Source organism: Phoxinus phoxinus, assembly GCF_949152265.1.
Source record: "Phoxinus phoxinus genome assembly, chromosome: 5".
NCBI lineage: Eukaryota > Metazoa > Chordata > Actinopteri > Cypriniformes > Leuciscidae > Phoxinus > Phoxinus phoxinus.
This window is the reverse complement of record NC_136880.1, coordinates 913,986-928,624: the sequence shown is the minus strand read 5'-3', so window position 1 is coordinate 928,624 and position 14,639 is coordinate 913,986. Positions and strand designations below refer to the sequence as shown.

General features: G+C 40.6%; 1 protein-coding gene across 1 annotated transcript in view; it reads left to right on the top strand.

The window, feature by feature from the left end:
* Nucleotides 1-14,639, top strand: part of LOC306998013 (uncharacterized protein) — a 35,244-nt gene that overhangs the window by 1,474 nt on the left and 19,131 nt on the right. The window contains exon 2 of the mRNA XM_079611727.1: nt 3,953-4,054. Within this exon, the coding sequence (XP_079467853.1) occupies nt 3,953-4,054 (102 nt within the window). The remainder of the gene's footprint in view (nt 1-3,952; nt 4,055-14,639) is intronic.

The following is a 14,639-nucleotide window of genomic DNA, read 5'->3' as shown; positions in this document are numbered from 1 at the left end:
AGAGACGTACGTGTTATCCAAGCATTAATGGCAGGAAAGACCCTTATTCCAAACGAAATATAAGGAGTTTCTGGGTGTTTCACCCTCATTTCTGCGCTGAGGTTTTGATTGTGGCATTTCTTTGAAGTTTAGAATCCAGTATTCCTATAGGCTAATTATTGTTTATTTTATGAATTTAATAAAGAACTCTGTCTCCTATTCCAAACGATGTAGGCTGCTTTTGTGTCCATTCGTTTTTTCCTTTTTAAACCCGTAATTGAAAAACGAAAAATAAACGGTTTTCTTTTTAAAACGCAAAGTTGAACACCACTATTTTAATTTGAACTGGCTACACCAACTGCTGCGCAAAAATGTAAATATCGTCGAATTTTCAGATGTTTGTTTAATGACTTTTTCCCCCTTTATTAAACATGTAAAATATTCACAAATTAATATGGAAAACTTGTTGATTTTACTGGTTTTCTAAGGCCAAATTAGAACCTGGAATTGACATTTTCCCGCAGTGCTGAATAAGAAGAGCCATTAATATTATTAAACTATTGTTTTCTAACTCGGCTAAAAACATCTCCATCTCCGCTGTTAAGCAGATGCTCTTTTAGAGAGAAATGCACCTTTCATACGGATTACTTAATCAGAACAAAATGTATAGCTTTCGATTCGAATTTGTTCGTTTTAAAGTGGACATTTCAAGCTTTAGCTACATAGGCTATATTTTGTTTCAGTTCTCCCGTTCCAGTTCACGGAGATCATGAAAACGCGCCTGATTGTTTTATTTTATTTTAGCCTACAAAAGCACAACATTTTCTTGTTATTGTTTACACAAATAAACGTAGTTACAAATGATGTATTATTATTTTCTGTATGACCAGAAATTATAGAGTAGGCTATATTAAGTTGTTTCACTGTTAATAGGAAAATGTTCACGCCCGCGCCTCCGTGCCATATAGTGCGCGCTCCACACTCCACACATATGCGTCAAAATATTGTGTTTATTTGTGATAATCTCAGCTCTGTATTATTATTGTCTAACCCGTATTATGAATGACATTTGACGAATTGGTTTGTTCCTTTTTTTTGGATAAAAGCCTCATCTAAATATGTAGCCTATGTTATAATGATGATAATTATTATTATTTGCGTAGGCCTACACGGACCACAAACACACCGCGTCTTCTAAGTCAGGTGACTGTAAATGCGCAAAAACTGTTTCCATTGCAGTTTTGCGAAATATTCCTTTTTCGAATTGGCTGAAAAACCTCCTCATGCGAGCGTAAAAACTTTTTTGCGATAAACGAGAGTTTTTGCGAAATTGACGTGTTTCCATTGAGCGTATTTTCAATTCGCAATTTCAATTTGCGCAATTTGAAGGGTAATGGAAACGCGGCTAGTGATAGTAAATATTTTTTATAGGATATAAGTAACTTAGATGAATCATAAAGAAACGTGAGAAGAGTTTTATCATTCATATAAAACTAACAATACTTAACTTAATGTTATAATAGAAACACTGAAAGTCTTACAGTGGCATCAGTGATTTTAACTGCTTTCTAAAGGGTTTCACAGAAACACGATCAGAGAAAAGGTTCAGTCTTCACACAATCATCTGTTATTTTATGGTTCATTATATCCTCTCACATCACACACCTTTTTAACCGGACATGTATGGGGTTATTATTGTTGCAATATTCCAAATAAATAGATTAATATTCACAAATAAATGTAAAGAGATTCACAAAAATGTATCGAATGCACAAATGAATAGATTAAGATCCACAAATAAATGTAAAGAGTTTCACAAAAAATTATAAAATTCACAAATAAATAAAATGAGATTTGCAAATAAATAAAATATTTACAAATGTTTTCTTATTTTACAAACACAACTCTGCCTGGCATTTATTTGTGAATCGGTTCCTGTGCATTTGTAAATCGCTGCACACATTTGTGAATCGGTTCCTGTGCATTTGTAAATCGCTGCACACATTTGTGAATCGGTTCCTGTGCATTTGTGAATCCCCTCACGCATTTGTGGATTTTGAAACACTTCTAGCGCAGACGTGCAGAGAAATCCACAAATAGGTGGACTCCACCCACCGCCTACTCAAGCCAATCAGATAACGGCCACATCGAGCTGGCCAATCGTAGCACGTTATCGCTTCAACCAATCACGTTAGGCTTTACGCTCGGGGCGGGAAGTGGGAACTGACTGATTCTTGCATCAATGAAAGGAGCACTGGAGCGCAGTAGTAGCGCTGAACTGTGTGTGTGGCAAAAACACTCTGTTTTCAAAAGATTGTTGGAGTTTAAGGCCTCTTTACATTTCCATCAGGATACACTCAGGGAATTATGATAATCAGAGATCCCGAGCATCATGAACAGTCTCTACACCGGCAAGAGGCGCGTCACAGCGCGTCAAAAGCAAATAGCCACTGTCTGTTCACTGCTGCCGCTGCAGTTTAAATCATGTAAAACTAAACTAGCATGTTTGAAATGTTAACACACATTCCCTATGTGACGTCTGCTTAGCTTTATATGCATAATCGTGCTCTTAACGGCTCTGATCGTAGCCTGCTTATTGACTAGTGCTGGTTAAATCATATCGTGATAGTGTACTGGACGCGGGGCATTCATTGATAGTAAACGGATGCCCGCACTTCTGATGTAGCGGCTACTTCACGCAATTGGGACAAATGTTTTTGTATTTATACATTTGGGCTTATATTTGGTATTCTACATTACATTTATTTATATCCTATTGCTATTTGTCACTGCGATTGTGCTTTAAAAGGCAAAATCGTATAGTGTCATGCATCGTGTCTACCCTGTGCGAGGCAATCTACACTGGGCAAAGCGAATGTGCAAAAACATTTGTCCTAATTGCGTGAAGTAGCCGCTACATCAGAAGTGCGGACATCCGTTTACTATCAATGAATGCCCCGCGTCCAGTACAATATCACGATATGATTTAACCAGCACTGGTCAATAAGCAGGCTACGATCAGAGCCGTTAAGAGCACGATTATGCATATAAAGCAGACGTCACATAGGGAATGTGTGTTAACATTTCAAACATGCTAGTTTTACATGATTTAAACTGCAGCGGCAGCAGTGAATAGACAGTGAGTGGCTATTTGCTTTTGACGCGCTGTGACGCGCCTCTTGCCGGTGTAGAGACTGTTCATGATGCTCGGGATCTCTGATTATCATAATTCCCTGAGTGTATCCTGATGGAAATATCCATGGCCTTAAACTCCAACAATCTTTTGAAAACAGAGTGTTTTTGCCACACACACAGTTCAGCGCTACTACTGCGCTCCAGTGCTCCTTTCATTGATGCAAGAATCAGTCAGTTCCCACTTCCCGCCCCGAGCGTAAAGCCTAACGTGATTGGTTGAAGCGATAACGTGCTACGATTGGCCAGCTCGATGTGGCCGTTATCTGATTGGCTTGAGTAGGCGGTGGGTGGAGTCCACCTATTTGTGGATTTCTCTGCACGTCTGCGCTAGAAGTGTTTCAAAATCCACAAATGCGTGAGGGGATTCACAAATGCACAGGAACCGATTCACAAATGTGTGCAGTGATTTACAAATGCACAGGAACCGATTCACAAATGTGTGCAGCGATTTACAAATGCACAGGAACCGATTCAAAAATAAATGCCAGGCAGAGTTGTGTTTGAAAATAAGAAAACATTTGTAAATGTTTTATTTATTTGCAAATCTCATTTTATTTATTTTATAATTTTTTGTGAAACTCTTTACATTTATTTGTGGATCTTAATCTATTCATTTGTGCATTCGATACATTTTTGTGAATCTCTTTACATTTATTTGTGAATATTAATCTATTTATTTGGAATATTGCAACAATATAATAACCCCATAGACATGTGACCATCGTATGATGAAATCAGCTCTAAGTAGCCTACTAATAATGACTTTCTGCTCCAACAGTTTCCAGGTGTAAAAGAAGAACGAGTGACACTATTGTAAAGATGGAGTTTATTAAAGAGGAGAGTGAAGACACGAGTGATGAAGAAACTGAGGAACAGAGAGGTGATCATTCTTCACTCTTCATTAATGTCTGTTTGATGAAAATCACATTTTCTTTCAATTAGTAATAATCACATTTATTCCACTCTCTATAGTGAGTGTTTGTGTTTAAAAACCCTCAGACGAATACAATGTTTTTTAGCATCTCGTGTCGCTCTTCCAGAATGACCTCTTTGCATCGTGTTGCGTTCTGATGCTTAAACAAACGGCACATCTTTATTTAAAGCAGATGATCATTATAAAATGAGCCCAGAAATGATGTATAGCGTCACTCACACATTAGAGTTTTATGTTAGACATTATTGTACATAATATCTGCACACAAGAAGTGTACTTTGTTCATTTGTGTGCCAATTTATAAAACTTAATAAAGAGATTGTTAAAAAGTAAATAAAATATAATTCAAAATATTAACAAAACTGTAATAGTAGGGGTGTGACGATACATGAGATGAGGCAATAGTTAACACTGTTTTTATGATGAAATATATGACTGGAAAAATAGTTTTATTTAACTTTATTTGACTAAATCACAGTGCAAAACAATGCATTTTGAAATGTTTTAAAGGGCTGCTATTATGCCCCTCTTTACAAGATCTGAAATATGAAACCTCATGTTTGGAGAGATTGTTAATGCTTTATGGGGATTATAAAAACAAGTATTTGTTGGATTTTTACCATTTTTTAGGCTGGTTGTTTACACACACTGCCGACACACATCTCTGGTCAAACACCTTATAAAAGCCAATTTTGCATAATAGGTCCCCTTTAACTCATCTAGGGCTGTCACTAATGATTGATTTGTTAACAAGTAATCAGTTGATTATTTTGACAATTAATCATGTAATCTTAACTGGATAATATTTTGTGATAATAAAAATGGACAATAAAAAAGTGAACAATAGCCTTTAGAATTACTTAAAATACATATATAATAACAACGAGGCAATAATAATTGGTTCAAATAAAGTGTAAAAAGCAAGTAATCATATGGATTTATAGAACAACACTGTTAAAATACATACATAATAGGGCTGGGCGATATGGCCTAAAAAAAAAATCCCAGATTTTTCCACAATTCCACAAAAAATCTGATTTACGATTTTAATCGATTCCCCCCCGAACCCCCCCACCCCCCCCACCCCCCTATTTAAAATCAATCTGCAGATGACAAATAAATTGTTCACAACTTTTGACTATTTAATTATATAAAGTGCAATCAGAAACAACAAGCCAAGATGGCAGCCCCTGCCAGTGAAAATGTAACATAACATAACGTAACATAACATAAAATGGGTGGATTGGGATGTAAAAAAAAAAAAAAAAACCTTGCATCACAATTATACCGGTAAGTGTATTGTGATTGTCAAAACAGTTGTTGACTAAACAGAATTTTATGAAGTTTAGTGACAACACAATGTTTACATGGTGGTACACTGACTGTATGCTACTGTTTTTATTAGGCTATTGTTTGACACAAATTTCACAATTTCAATTCTTGTGATTTGATTCTGATCTTGATTCAATATCGATTCCTTCAGATAAATATTAGGTACAGTAAGATACGTTTATGTGTTATGTTAATTTTTCTCCTCCAAAAAAAAAACCTCACCTACTGTAACCATACAGAGCCCTGTCAGCTGGTCTTATTATTAAACGTTAAAATTAACATCTCAAATTTATTATCATTTATAATGACAACGTTATACTATTTTATTATATAGGTAAAAATATAATAAATATGTAATATAGTTATCATATTTAGCAAAATACTCCTCTCTACAGACAATTTCTTAAGTCCAACTAACGTGCTATGGTCATTAAATGGCTTTCCTAAGGTAAACGTAACGTTACGTGACTGAGCTGTCTTTCTGCGGTTGAAAAACACTTGATCGATCGATTTTATTACATTTCGGTAAGTTGAACTGTATCTTTCAAATGGCCTATTGACTATTCGTGTTTATTTATATTAACTAAGTTAGTAGTTAACAGATGATCGGTTCACGTGCCGCTTGAACTGAGATCTGTCACGTCACATTTACAAGCGCCAAAACTGTGTTTATTGTTTGAATTTTGTAATTAAATTGACAGAATCTGAGAGCTGAGAATTTGTTTTATATCAATAGTACCGTAAGCTTCTCTGTCGGTGTCAGTGTCCTCTTTGCTTCGGGATTTTCTCTGCCTGAGAAATGGGTGTGTGGCGTGAGAGCGCGTGGAAAGTGACGACTGCGGCTGAGCAGTTGAGTCTGAACTACAACTGAGTCTCGTGGTGAATGAGTGAGAGTTGGCAGCCCTGCAGATTCAGTTTGCAAATGTTTTTGGCGGGTGTGCTTGTGCAGCCGCGGTCTTGTTCATTTGCCATGTTGTTTGTGTAGCTCTATGGCAAACGCGCTGAGCGCATCTGGAACTACGGGAGCCCAGAGAGGGGGCGTCGGCGGATATTATAGAGAAAACCGATTTTCATTCAAACATATCGATGTACACTACACATTCGAGTTAATAGATAAAATCGATTTATCGCCCAGCCCTAATACATAATATAAACAATAATCTTATGTCCATTATGTATTATAACAAATGCCTGCAGAGGATGCCAATGGTCTGATGATTGATGTTTCACTTTACAGCAGATCAAATCCTTGTTCAATATCGCACAAACATTTAATTCAAATGTTCACTAAATCTTCAATATTTGGCCTTTTCTGTACGATAGAAATGCTACAGCCGCTGTAATTTCCTGAACAAGAACATGTGGAAATCACAACATGCAAACTCAAAGCGAGGGTTTAAACTTTTATTTTGAAATCGCGATGTTTGCATATTTCAATGTATTCTCCTGTGTTGGCGTAGGTTTATAAATGATTTATGTTACAAATCTGGTGAAATGGCACATTAGGAGTTGCTAGGGTGTCCTGTGTGGTTGCTAGGGGGTTGATGAGGTGTTTTGTGTAGTTAACAGGCAGATGCCAGAGTTGGAAAAAATAAAAAACTAAAGAAAAATTTGACATAATTAAAGTGTCACGCTTCACTCTGAAACCCACAGCGCATACATTTATTTAATTGAATCACAGTCTTTGTGAACGCTCTAATAATGCGGTTCATGGATTCTCGTCCGTGAAATGCGCCACTTCTGGTATTTTGCTGGTTAATCGATACGGGTATACTGCAATCGAGGACTTTTTAAGATAGAGCACTCGAATTTAATTGAGGAAATGTGACAGCCTTGAACTACCCAGCAAGCAATTTTGCATTTAAAAGACGTCTACAGCGACCCTTAAATGAATGAGAACAGATAAGGTTTTTTGGTTTTCCCTTTCAAGGGAACTCGAGCTGCGTCGAGACGCTGTGGGAACGCCCTGCGTGAGTGCGTCATGAAGCACGTGTATAATCAGTCCAATGGAGAGACGAGACGTCATAGGCGGGTGACATCATTGACCAGGAAACTATAAAGCACACCTGAAAACAGACCGCGCCAGCTTCTGTGCCTTCAGCAAGCGCTCTCTGTATATCTGTCTCTGCCTATTTATTAGAGGTGGGAATCTTAAGGCACTTAACGATCCGATTCCGATCCTGGGAGTAACGATCCGATTCCCAAAACGATTCTTAACATACATTTTTGGTAACTAATTATCCTGCTGTGCAAATACATGCACTTTACATTTTAACCAAAATTGGAGTTACTATGCTTTTTGTTTATAGTTGGAATATCTGTTTGACAGTATTGCCATATAAATAATTATTATGAAGATTTCTTTCAATACTTTTATTTTATTAACAAAGTTATATTCAGGATTATCAAGCTCTGAATGAATGTTAAGCCATACAATTGCAAAGAACAATCATTAAGAATAAACAGTTCTCAATTCACAATTAAGTGTGATAATTGTTCAGTTTCTTTAGAACACGTTAACAAAAAAAATGTCTTCAAAGCAAAAAAAAGTTTACTTTGGTTAGAGCCACAAAAAAATCTTTAAAACATAGGCTAATGCAGAAGAAAAACGTCAGGGGACAAATTAAATACGAACTTAAATATTCAACATCTAGGCCTACCATAGTTTATCTTTTATATTATACTTTTAAGTTTAAGTTTTTGTGTAGGAGCAGCAGTTGGTCCACATGTTCAGAAGTAAGTGTGCTTCGCTGTTCTGTAACAATATCTCCTGCAGTGGAGAAGACTCTGCAGAGACACTGGTTGCTGGAATGCATAGATATCTCTTTGCCATTTTAGAGAGCAAAGGAAATGACACCTTGTTAACATGCCACCAGTTGAGGGGGTCCTCTGTTAGAGGAAATGCTGGGGTACTGCAATATCTGGTCATCTCCTCTTCAACCAAGGCACAGGCTGACTGATGATGATGTGGTGTATCTGAAGCAGCAGAGAAGGTCTGTCCCAGCAGACTGTGAAGCAGAGATGAAGCTCTTCCTTTTGAAGTAGTAGGACAGTCCTCCTGCAACTCTGTGACTTCAGGCTAATATGTTTCTTCATGTTAGTCGTGTTGCAGAAATATTTGAATTTGGTGCCACAGACTTTGCACACAGTATGGCTTTTATCAACGACACCTTTTTCGGTGTCTTCAGGAAATCCAAAATGTTGCCACACAGTCGATTTAAAATTTGATGGAGCAGGTCGTAGTTTGTCTATTTTATCTTAAACGAAGCCAATTCACCAGAATACGAACGTTCGTCTATCAACGGGTTTTTCTGTTTGGCCAGTGACCGGGCGCGCACAGTGGTGAAGTGGCGAATTGTTCACAGTGGTGAATTGAACACAGAATCGATTCTGAATTTTTGAGAATCGATTCTGAATTTTTGAGAATCGATTCAGATTTTTTGAGAATCGATTCTGAATCGTTAGATAATGAATCGCCATGCATCGATGCATCTACCTTTTCTCCCACCACTACTATTTATTGTTGTTTGTCCTATATATAGACAAGAGAATGGGGAGCAAACAGCTTTGGATCGTGTGTTCCTCCCTGCCCTCGCTTCATTACGAGTGGGGACACACGCGATTCATGTGTTGTTTGTTTGGGAGTGGAGAATGCACGGTCAGCTCTAGTTAAAGGCATACTATGTAGAAATTGTACCTTAATATAACAGCTTCAAAGTCATTTTGGTGGTAAACAAACTCATAGTAGGGCGAATTATCCTGGTAGTAAAGCTTGGGGGGGGGACGCCGCTGGAAAAACCAGCAATGCAAGTTTGAGAGGAGCGCCCCTGACAAATCTCGCGAGAATCACGACTTGCTTTACGGCAACGACGGTCACACACATCAACAACATATGAAGCACCGGCCACTCTGTAAACACGAAGACACTTGCGCGCATTTCAGACGTGATAGGCTACTCGACGATGGAAAAAGCAAAGAAAACGCGGTCGGAAGAGACTAGGAAAAGGAAAAGAGAATCTGTCCGCGTGAGGAACCGGAGAAAAGTCACTCGGTCAGGCTTTCACTCGAGCTAAAAGCAGCACTGGATGCAGCAGCGATGCTGACCTGGCGATCTTGTTGATGGACTAGTAAATAAATCTCTTATTTGTAAACTTGTTTGCGTTCTATGTTGTATGTTGTTGCGCTTGCTTGTAGTATGTAATTTTTTTTACGATGCTGTTTATTCATCCATTGACGTTGATTCCTGCGATTATCATGAGAATAATCCAATAGTCAATATCACATAATTATCAGGACATAAATAAGCCTAGAGGTTGTAAATAGTGTAAACGAGCACAATTTGCAAACTATTATGATAAATTGCAATAATCATGTCTAATGACATCCTAACAGCCAATGTTATAAAATAATGCGACACTCATTTAACTTTATTGATGTCATCTGGCATTTTGTAATGTTTACATTACAATCAAAAAACACAAATTAAATTATACAGTAGGGCTAGACTATAGGCTATTTACTTGTGATTTAGCTGCAATTATGTAAAAACGTCAAACGCAGTAGGCTTTATTATAAAGTAGTCTAAGGCCACATTTACACATAGCCGGGTATTTAGAGAAACGAATATTTCTCCCCCTCCGTTTTCAATAATAACATCGTGCACACAACCCGCATAAATACGCCGTCGAGCGCCTTTATAACTATGCTAAACCTATGGGCGGCAGTGTAGGGAGAAGGATAAAGCAATGCAAGCCAATCAGAATCCTCAGAATCGACAAGAGAGAACCTAAAACCCCGTTTCTCCCAGTTGACACGGCAACATATAACCGGCGTTTTCAGAAATCTCCACTTTGGCCGGAGTTTTTAGAAATGATCGTTTTCTGGGATAAAAACGGCGTTTTCGTGTAAATGACAGGCCAAAACGCAGATAAATATCTGCGTTTTCCCATCGTGTAAACGGGGCCTAACACTTGACATAAACTTATTATTATCCTATTACCATCATCAGTAGTTCAGTAGACTATGCAGTAGCCTAATATTTGTATGAAATCGTGAAACACCTGGTCAATATCTTCGGAGTCTCTCTGTGCCTGTTCCATGCCCGACGCTTCTTACGACAGTACAAGTATTCCACAGCGACACTAGGGGTCGCTGTTTGACAGAAACGGAAAGCTGCATTGTATGCCTTTAAATAGGGCTGACAGTGTTCATTTATAAATTCCCGACGTGTAACATATGCACTATCGAGAGTTTTAGCTCTGCTCCTGATGGCTTTCTTCTCCAGGGAAGAAAGTCCAAAAAGATTTGTTTGGCTCGGATCTCTCGTTTGCTGAAGCTCCGCGTAGATTACGGGTCTGCAATAAATATTCTGTTACTCGATCTCGGATCTCGCGTGTGCTGAGGCTGCGTGCAGATTACGAGTCTGCAATAAATATTCTGTTACTCGATCTCGGATCTCTCGTTTGCTTAGGCTGCGCGTAGATTACGAGTCTGCAATAAAGATTCTGTAACTCGATCTCGGATCTCGCGTGTGCTGAGGCTGTGCGTAGATTACGAGTCTGCAATAAAGATTCTGTAACTCGATCTCGGATCTCGAGTGTGCTGAGGCTGTGCGTAGATTACGAGTCTGCAATAAAGATTCTGTTACTCGATCTCGGATCTCGCGTGTGCTGAGGCTGCGCGTAGATTACGAGTCTGCAATAAAGACTCTGTTACTCGATCTCGGATCTCGCGTGTGCTGAGGCTGCGCGTAGATTACGAGTCTGCAATAAAGATTCTGTTACTCGATCTCGGATCTCGAGTGTGCTGAGGCTGCGCGTAGATTACGAGTCTGCAATAAAGACTCTGTTACTCGATCTCGGATCTCGCGTGTGCTGAGGCTGCGCGTAGATTACGAGTCTGCAATAAAGATTCTGTTACTCGATCTCGTATCTCTCGTTTGCTGAGGCTGCGCGTAGATTACGAGTCTGCAATAAAGATTCTGTTACTCGATCTCGGATCTCGCGTGTGCTAAGGCTGCGCGTAGATTACGAGTCTGCAATAAAGATTCTGTTACTCGATCTCGGATCTCGCGTGTGCTGAGGCTGCGCGTAGATTACGAGTCTGCAATAAAGATTCTGTTACTCGATCTCGGATCTCTCGTTTGCTGAGGCTACGCGTAGATTACGAGTCTGCAATAAAGACTCTGTTACTCGATCTCGGATCTCGCGTGTGCTGAGGCTGCGCGTAGATTACGAGTCTGCAATAAAGATTCTGTTACTCGATCTCGGATCTCGCGTGTGCTGAGGCTGCGCTTAGATTACGAGTCTGCAATAAAGATTCTGTTACTCGATCTCGGATCTCGCGTGTGCCGAGGCTGCGCTTAGATTACGAGTCTGCAATAAAGATTCTGTTACTCGATCTCGGATCTCTCGTTTGCTGAGGCTGCGCGTAGATTACGAGTCTGCAATAAAGATTCTGTTACTCGATCTCGGATCTCTCGTTTGCTGAGGCTGCGCGTAGATTACGAGTCTGCAATAAAGATTCTGTTACTCGATCTCGGATCTCGCGTTTGCTGAGGCTGCGCGTAGATTACGAGTCTGCAATAAAGATTCTGTTACTCGATCTCGGATCTCGCGTGTGCTGAGGCTGCGCGTAGATTACGAGTCTGCAATAAAGATTCTGTAACTCGATCTCGGATCTCGCGTGTGCTGAGGCTGCGTGTAGATTACGAGTCTGCAATAAAGATTCTGTAACTCGATCTCGGATCTCGCGTGTGCTGAGGCTGCGTGTAGATTACGAGTCTGCAATAAAGATTCTGTTACTCGATCTCGGATCTCGCGTGTGCTGAGGCTGCGTGTAGATTACGAGTCTGCAATAAAGATTCTGTTACTCGATCTCGGATCTCGCGTGTGCTGAGTCTGCAATAAAGATTCTGTTACTCGATCTCGGATCTCGCGTGTGCTGAGGCTGCGTGTAGATTACGAGTCTGCAATAAAGATTCTGTTACTCGATCTCGGATCTCGCGTGTGCTGAGGCTGCGTGTAGATTACGAGTCTGCAATAAAGATTCTGTAACTCGATCTCGGATCTCGCGTGTGCTGACTGCTGAGGCTGCGTGTAGATTACGGGTCTGCAATAAAGATTCTGTAACTCGATCTCGGATCTCGCGTGTGCTGAGGCTGCGTGTAGATTACGAGTCTGCAATAAAGATTCTGTTACTCGATCTCGGATCTCGCGTGTGCTGAGGCTGCGCGTAGATTACGAGTCTGCAATAAAGATTCTGTTACTCGATCTCGGATCTCGCGTGTGCTGAGGCTGCGTGTAGATTACGAGTCTGCAATAAAGATTCTGTTACTCGATCTCGGATCTCGCGTGTGCTGAGGCTGCGTGTAGATTACGAGTCTGCAATAAAGATTCTGTAACTCGATCTCGGATCTCGCGTGTGCTGAGGCTACGCGTATATTACGGGTCTGCAATAAAGATTCTGTTACTCGATCTCGGATCTCGCGTGTGCTGAGGCTGCGCGTAGATTACGAGTTTGCAATAAAGATTCTGTAACTCGATCTCGGATCTCGCGTGTGCTGAGGCTGCGCGTAGATTACGAGTCTGCAATAAAGATTCTGTTACTTACTCGATCACGGATCTCGCGTGTGCTGAGGCTGCGCGTAGATTACGAGTCTGCAATAAAGATTCTGTTACTCGATCTCGGATCTCGCGTGTGCTGAGGCTACGCGTAGATTATGAGTCTGCAATAAAGATTCTGTTACTCGATCTCGGATCTCGAGTGTGCTGAGGCTGCGCGTAGATTACGAGTCTGCAATAAAGATTCTGTTACTTACTCGATCTCGGATCTCGCGTGTGCTGAGGCTGCGTGTAGATTACGAGTCTGCAATAAAGATTCTGTTACTCGATCTCGGATCTCGCGTTTGCTGAGGCTGCGCGTAGATTACGGGTCTGCAATAAAGATTCTATTACTCGATCTCGGATCTCGCGTGTGCTGAGGCTACGCGTAGATTATGAGTCTGCAATAAAGATTCTGTTACTCGATCTCGGATCTCGAGTGTGCTGAGGCTGCGCGTAGATTACGAGTCTGCAATAAAGATTCTGTTACTCGATCTCGGATCTCGCGTGTGCTGAGGCTGCGTGTAGATTACGAGTCTGCAATAAAGATTCTGTTACTCGATCTCGGATCTCTCGTTTGCTGAGGCTGCGCGTAGATTACGAGTCTGCAATAAAGATTCTGTTACTCGATCTCGGATCTCGCGTGTGCTGAGGCTACGCGTAGATTACGAGTCTGCAATAAAGATTCTGTTACTCGATCTCGGATCTCGCGTGTGCTGAGGCTGCGTGTAGATTACGAGTCTGCAATAAAGATTCTGTTACTCGATCTCGGATCTCGCGTGTGCTGAGGCTGCGCGTAGATTACGAGTCTGCAATAAAGATTCTGTTACTCGATCTCGGATCTCGCGTGTGCTGAGGCTGCGCTTAGATTACGAGTCTGCAATAAAGATTCTGTTACTCGATCTCGGATCTCGCGTGTGCTGAGGCTGCGCGTAGATTACGAGTCTGCAATAAAGATTCTGTTACTCGATCTCGGATCTCGCGTGTGCTGAGGCTGCGCGTAGATTACGAGTCTGCAATAAAGATTCTGTTACTTACTCGATCTCGGATCTCGCGTGTGCTGAGGCTGCGCGTAGATTACGAGTCTGCAATAAAGATTCTGTTACTCGATCTCGGATCTCGCGTGTGCTGAGGCTACGCGTAGATTATGAGTCTGCAATAAAGATTCTGTTACTCGATCTCGGATCTCGAGTGTGCTGAGGCTGCGCGTAGATTACGAGTCTGCAATAAAGATTCTGTTACTTACTCGATCTCGGATCTCGCGTGTGCTGAGGCTGCGTGTAGATTACGAGTCTGCAATAAAGATTCTGTTACTCGATCTCGGATCTCGCGTGTGCTGAGGCTGCGCGTAGATTACGGGTCTGCAATAAAGATTCTATTACTCGATCTCGTATCTCTCGTTTGCTGAGGCTGCGTGTAGATTACGAGTCTGCAATAAAGATTCTGTTACTCGATCTCGGATCTCGAGTGTGCTGAGGCTGCGCGTAGATTACGAGTCTGCAATAAAGATTCTGTTACTCGATCTCGGATCTCGCGTGTGCTGAGGCTGCGTGTAGATTACGAGTCTGCAATAAAGATTCTGTTACTCGATCTCGGAT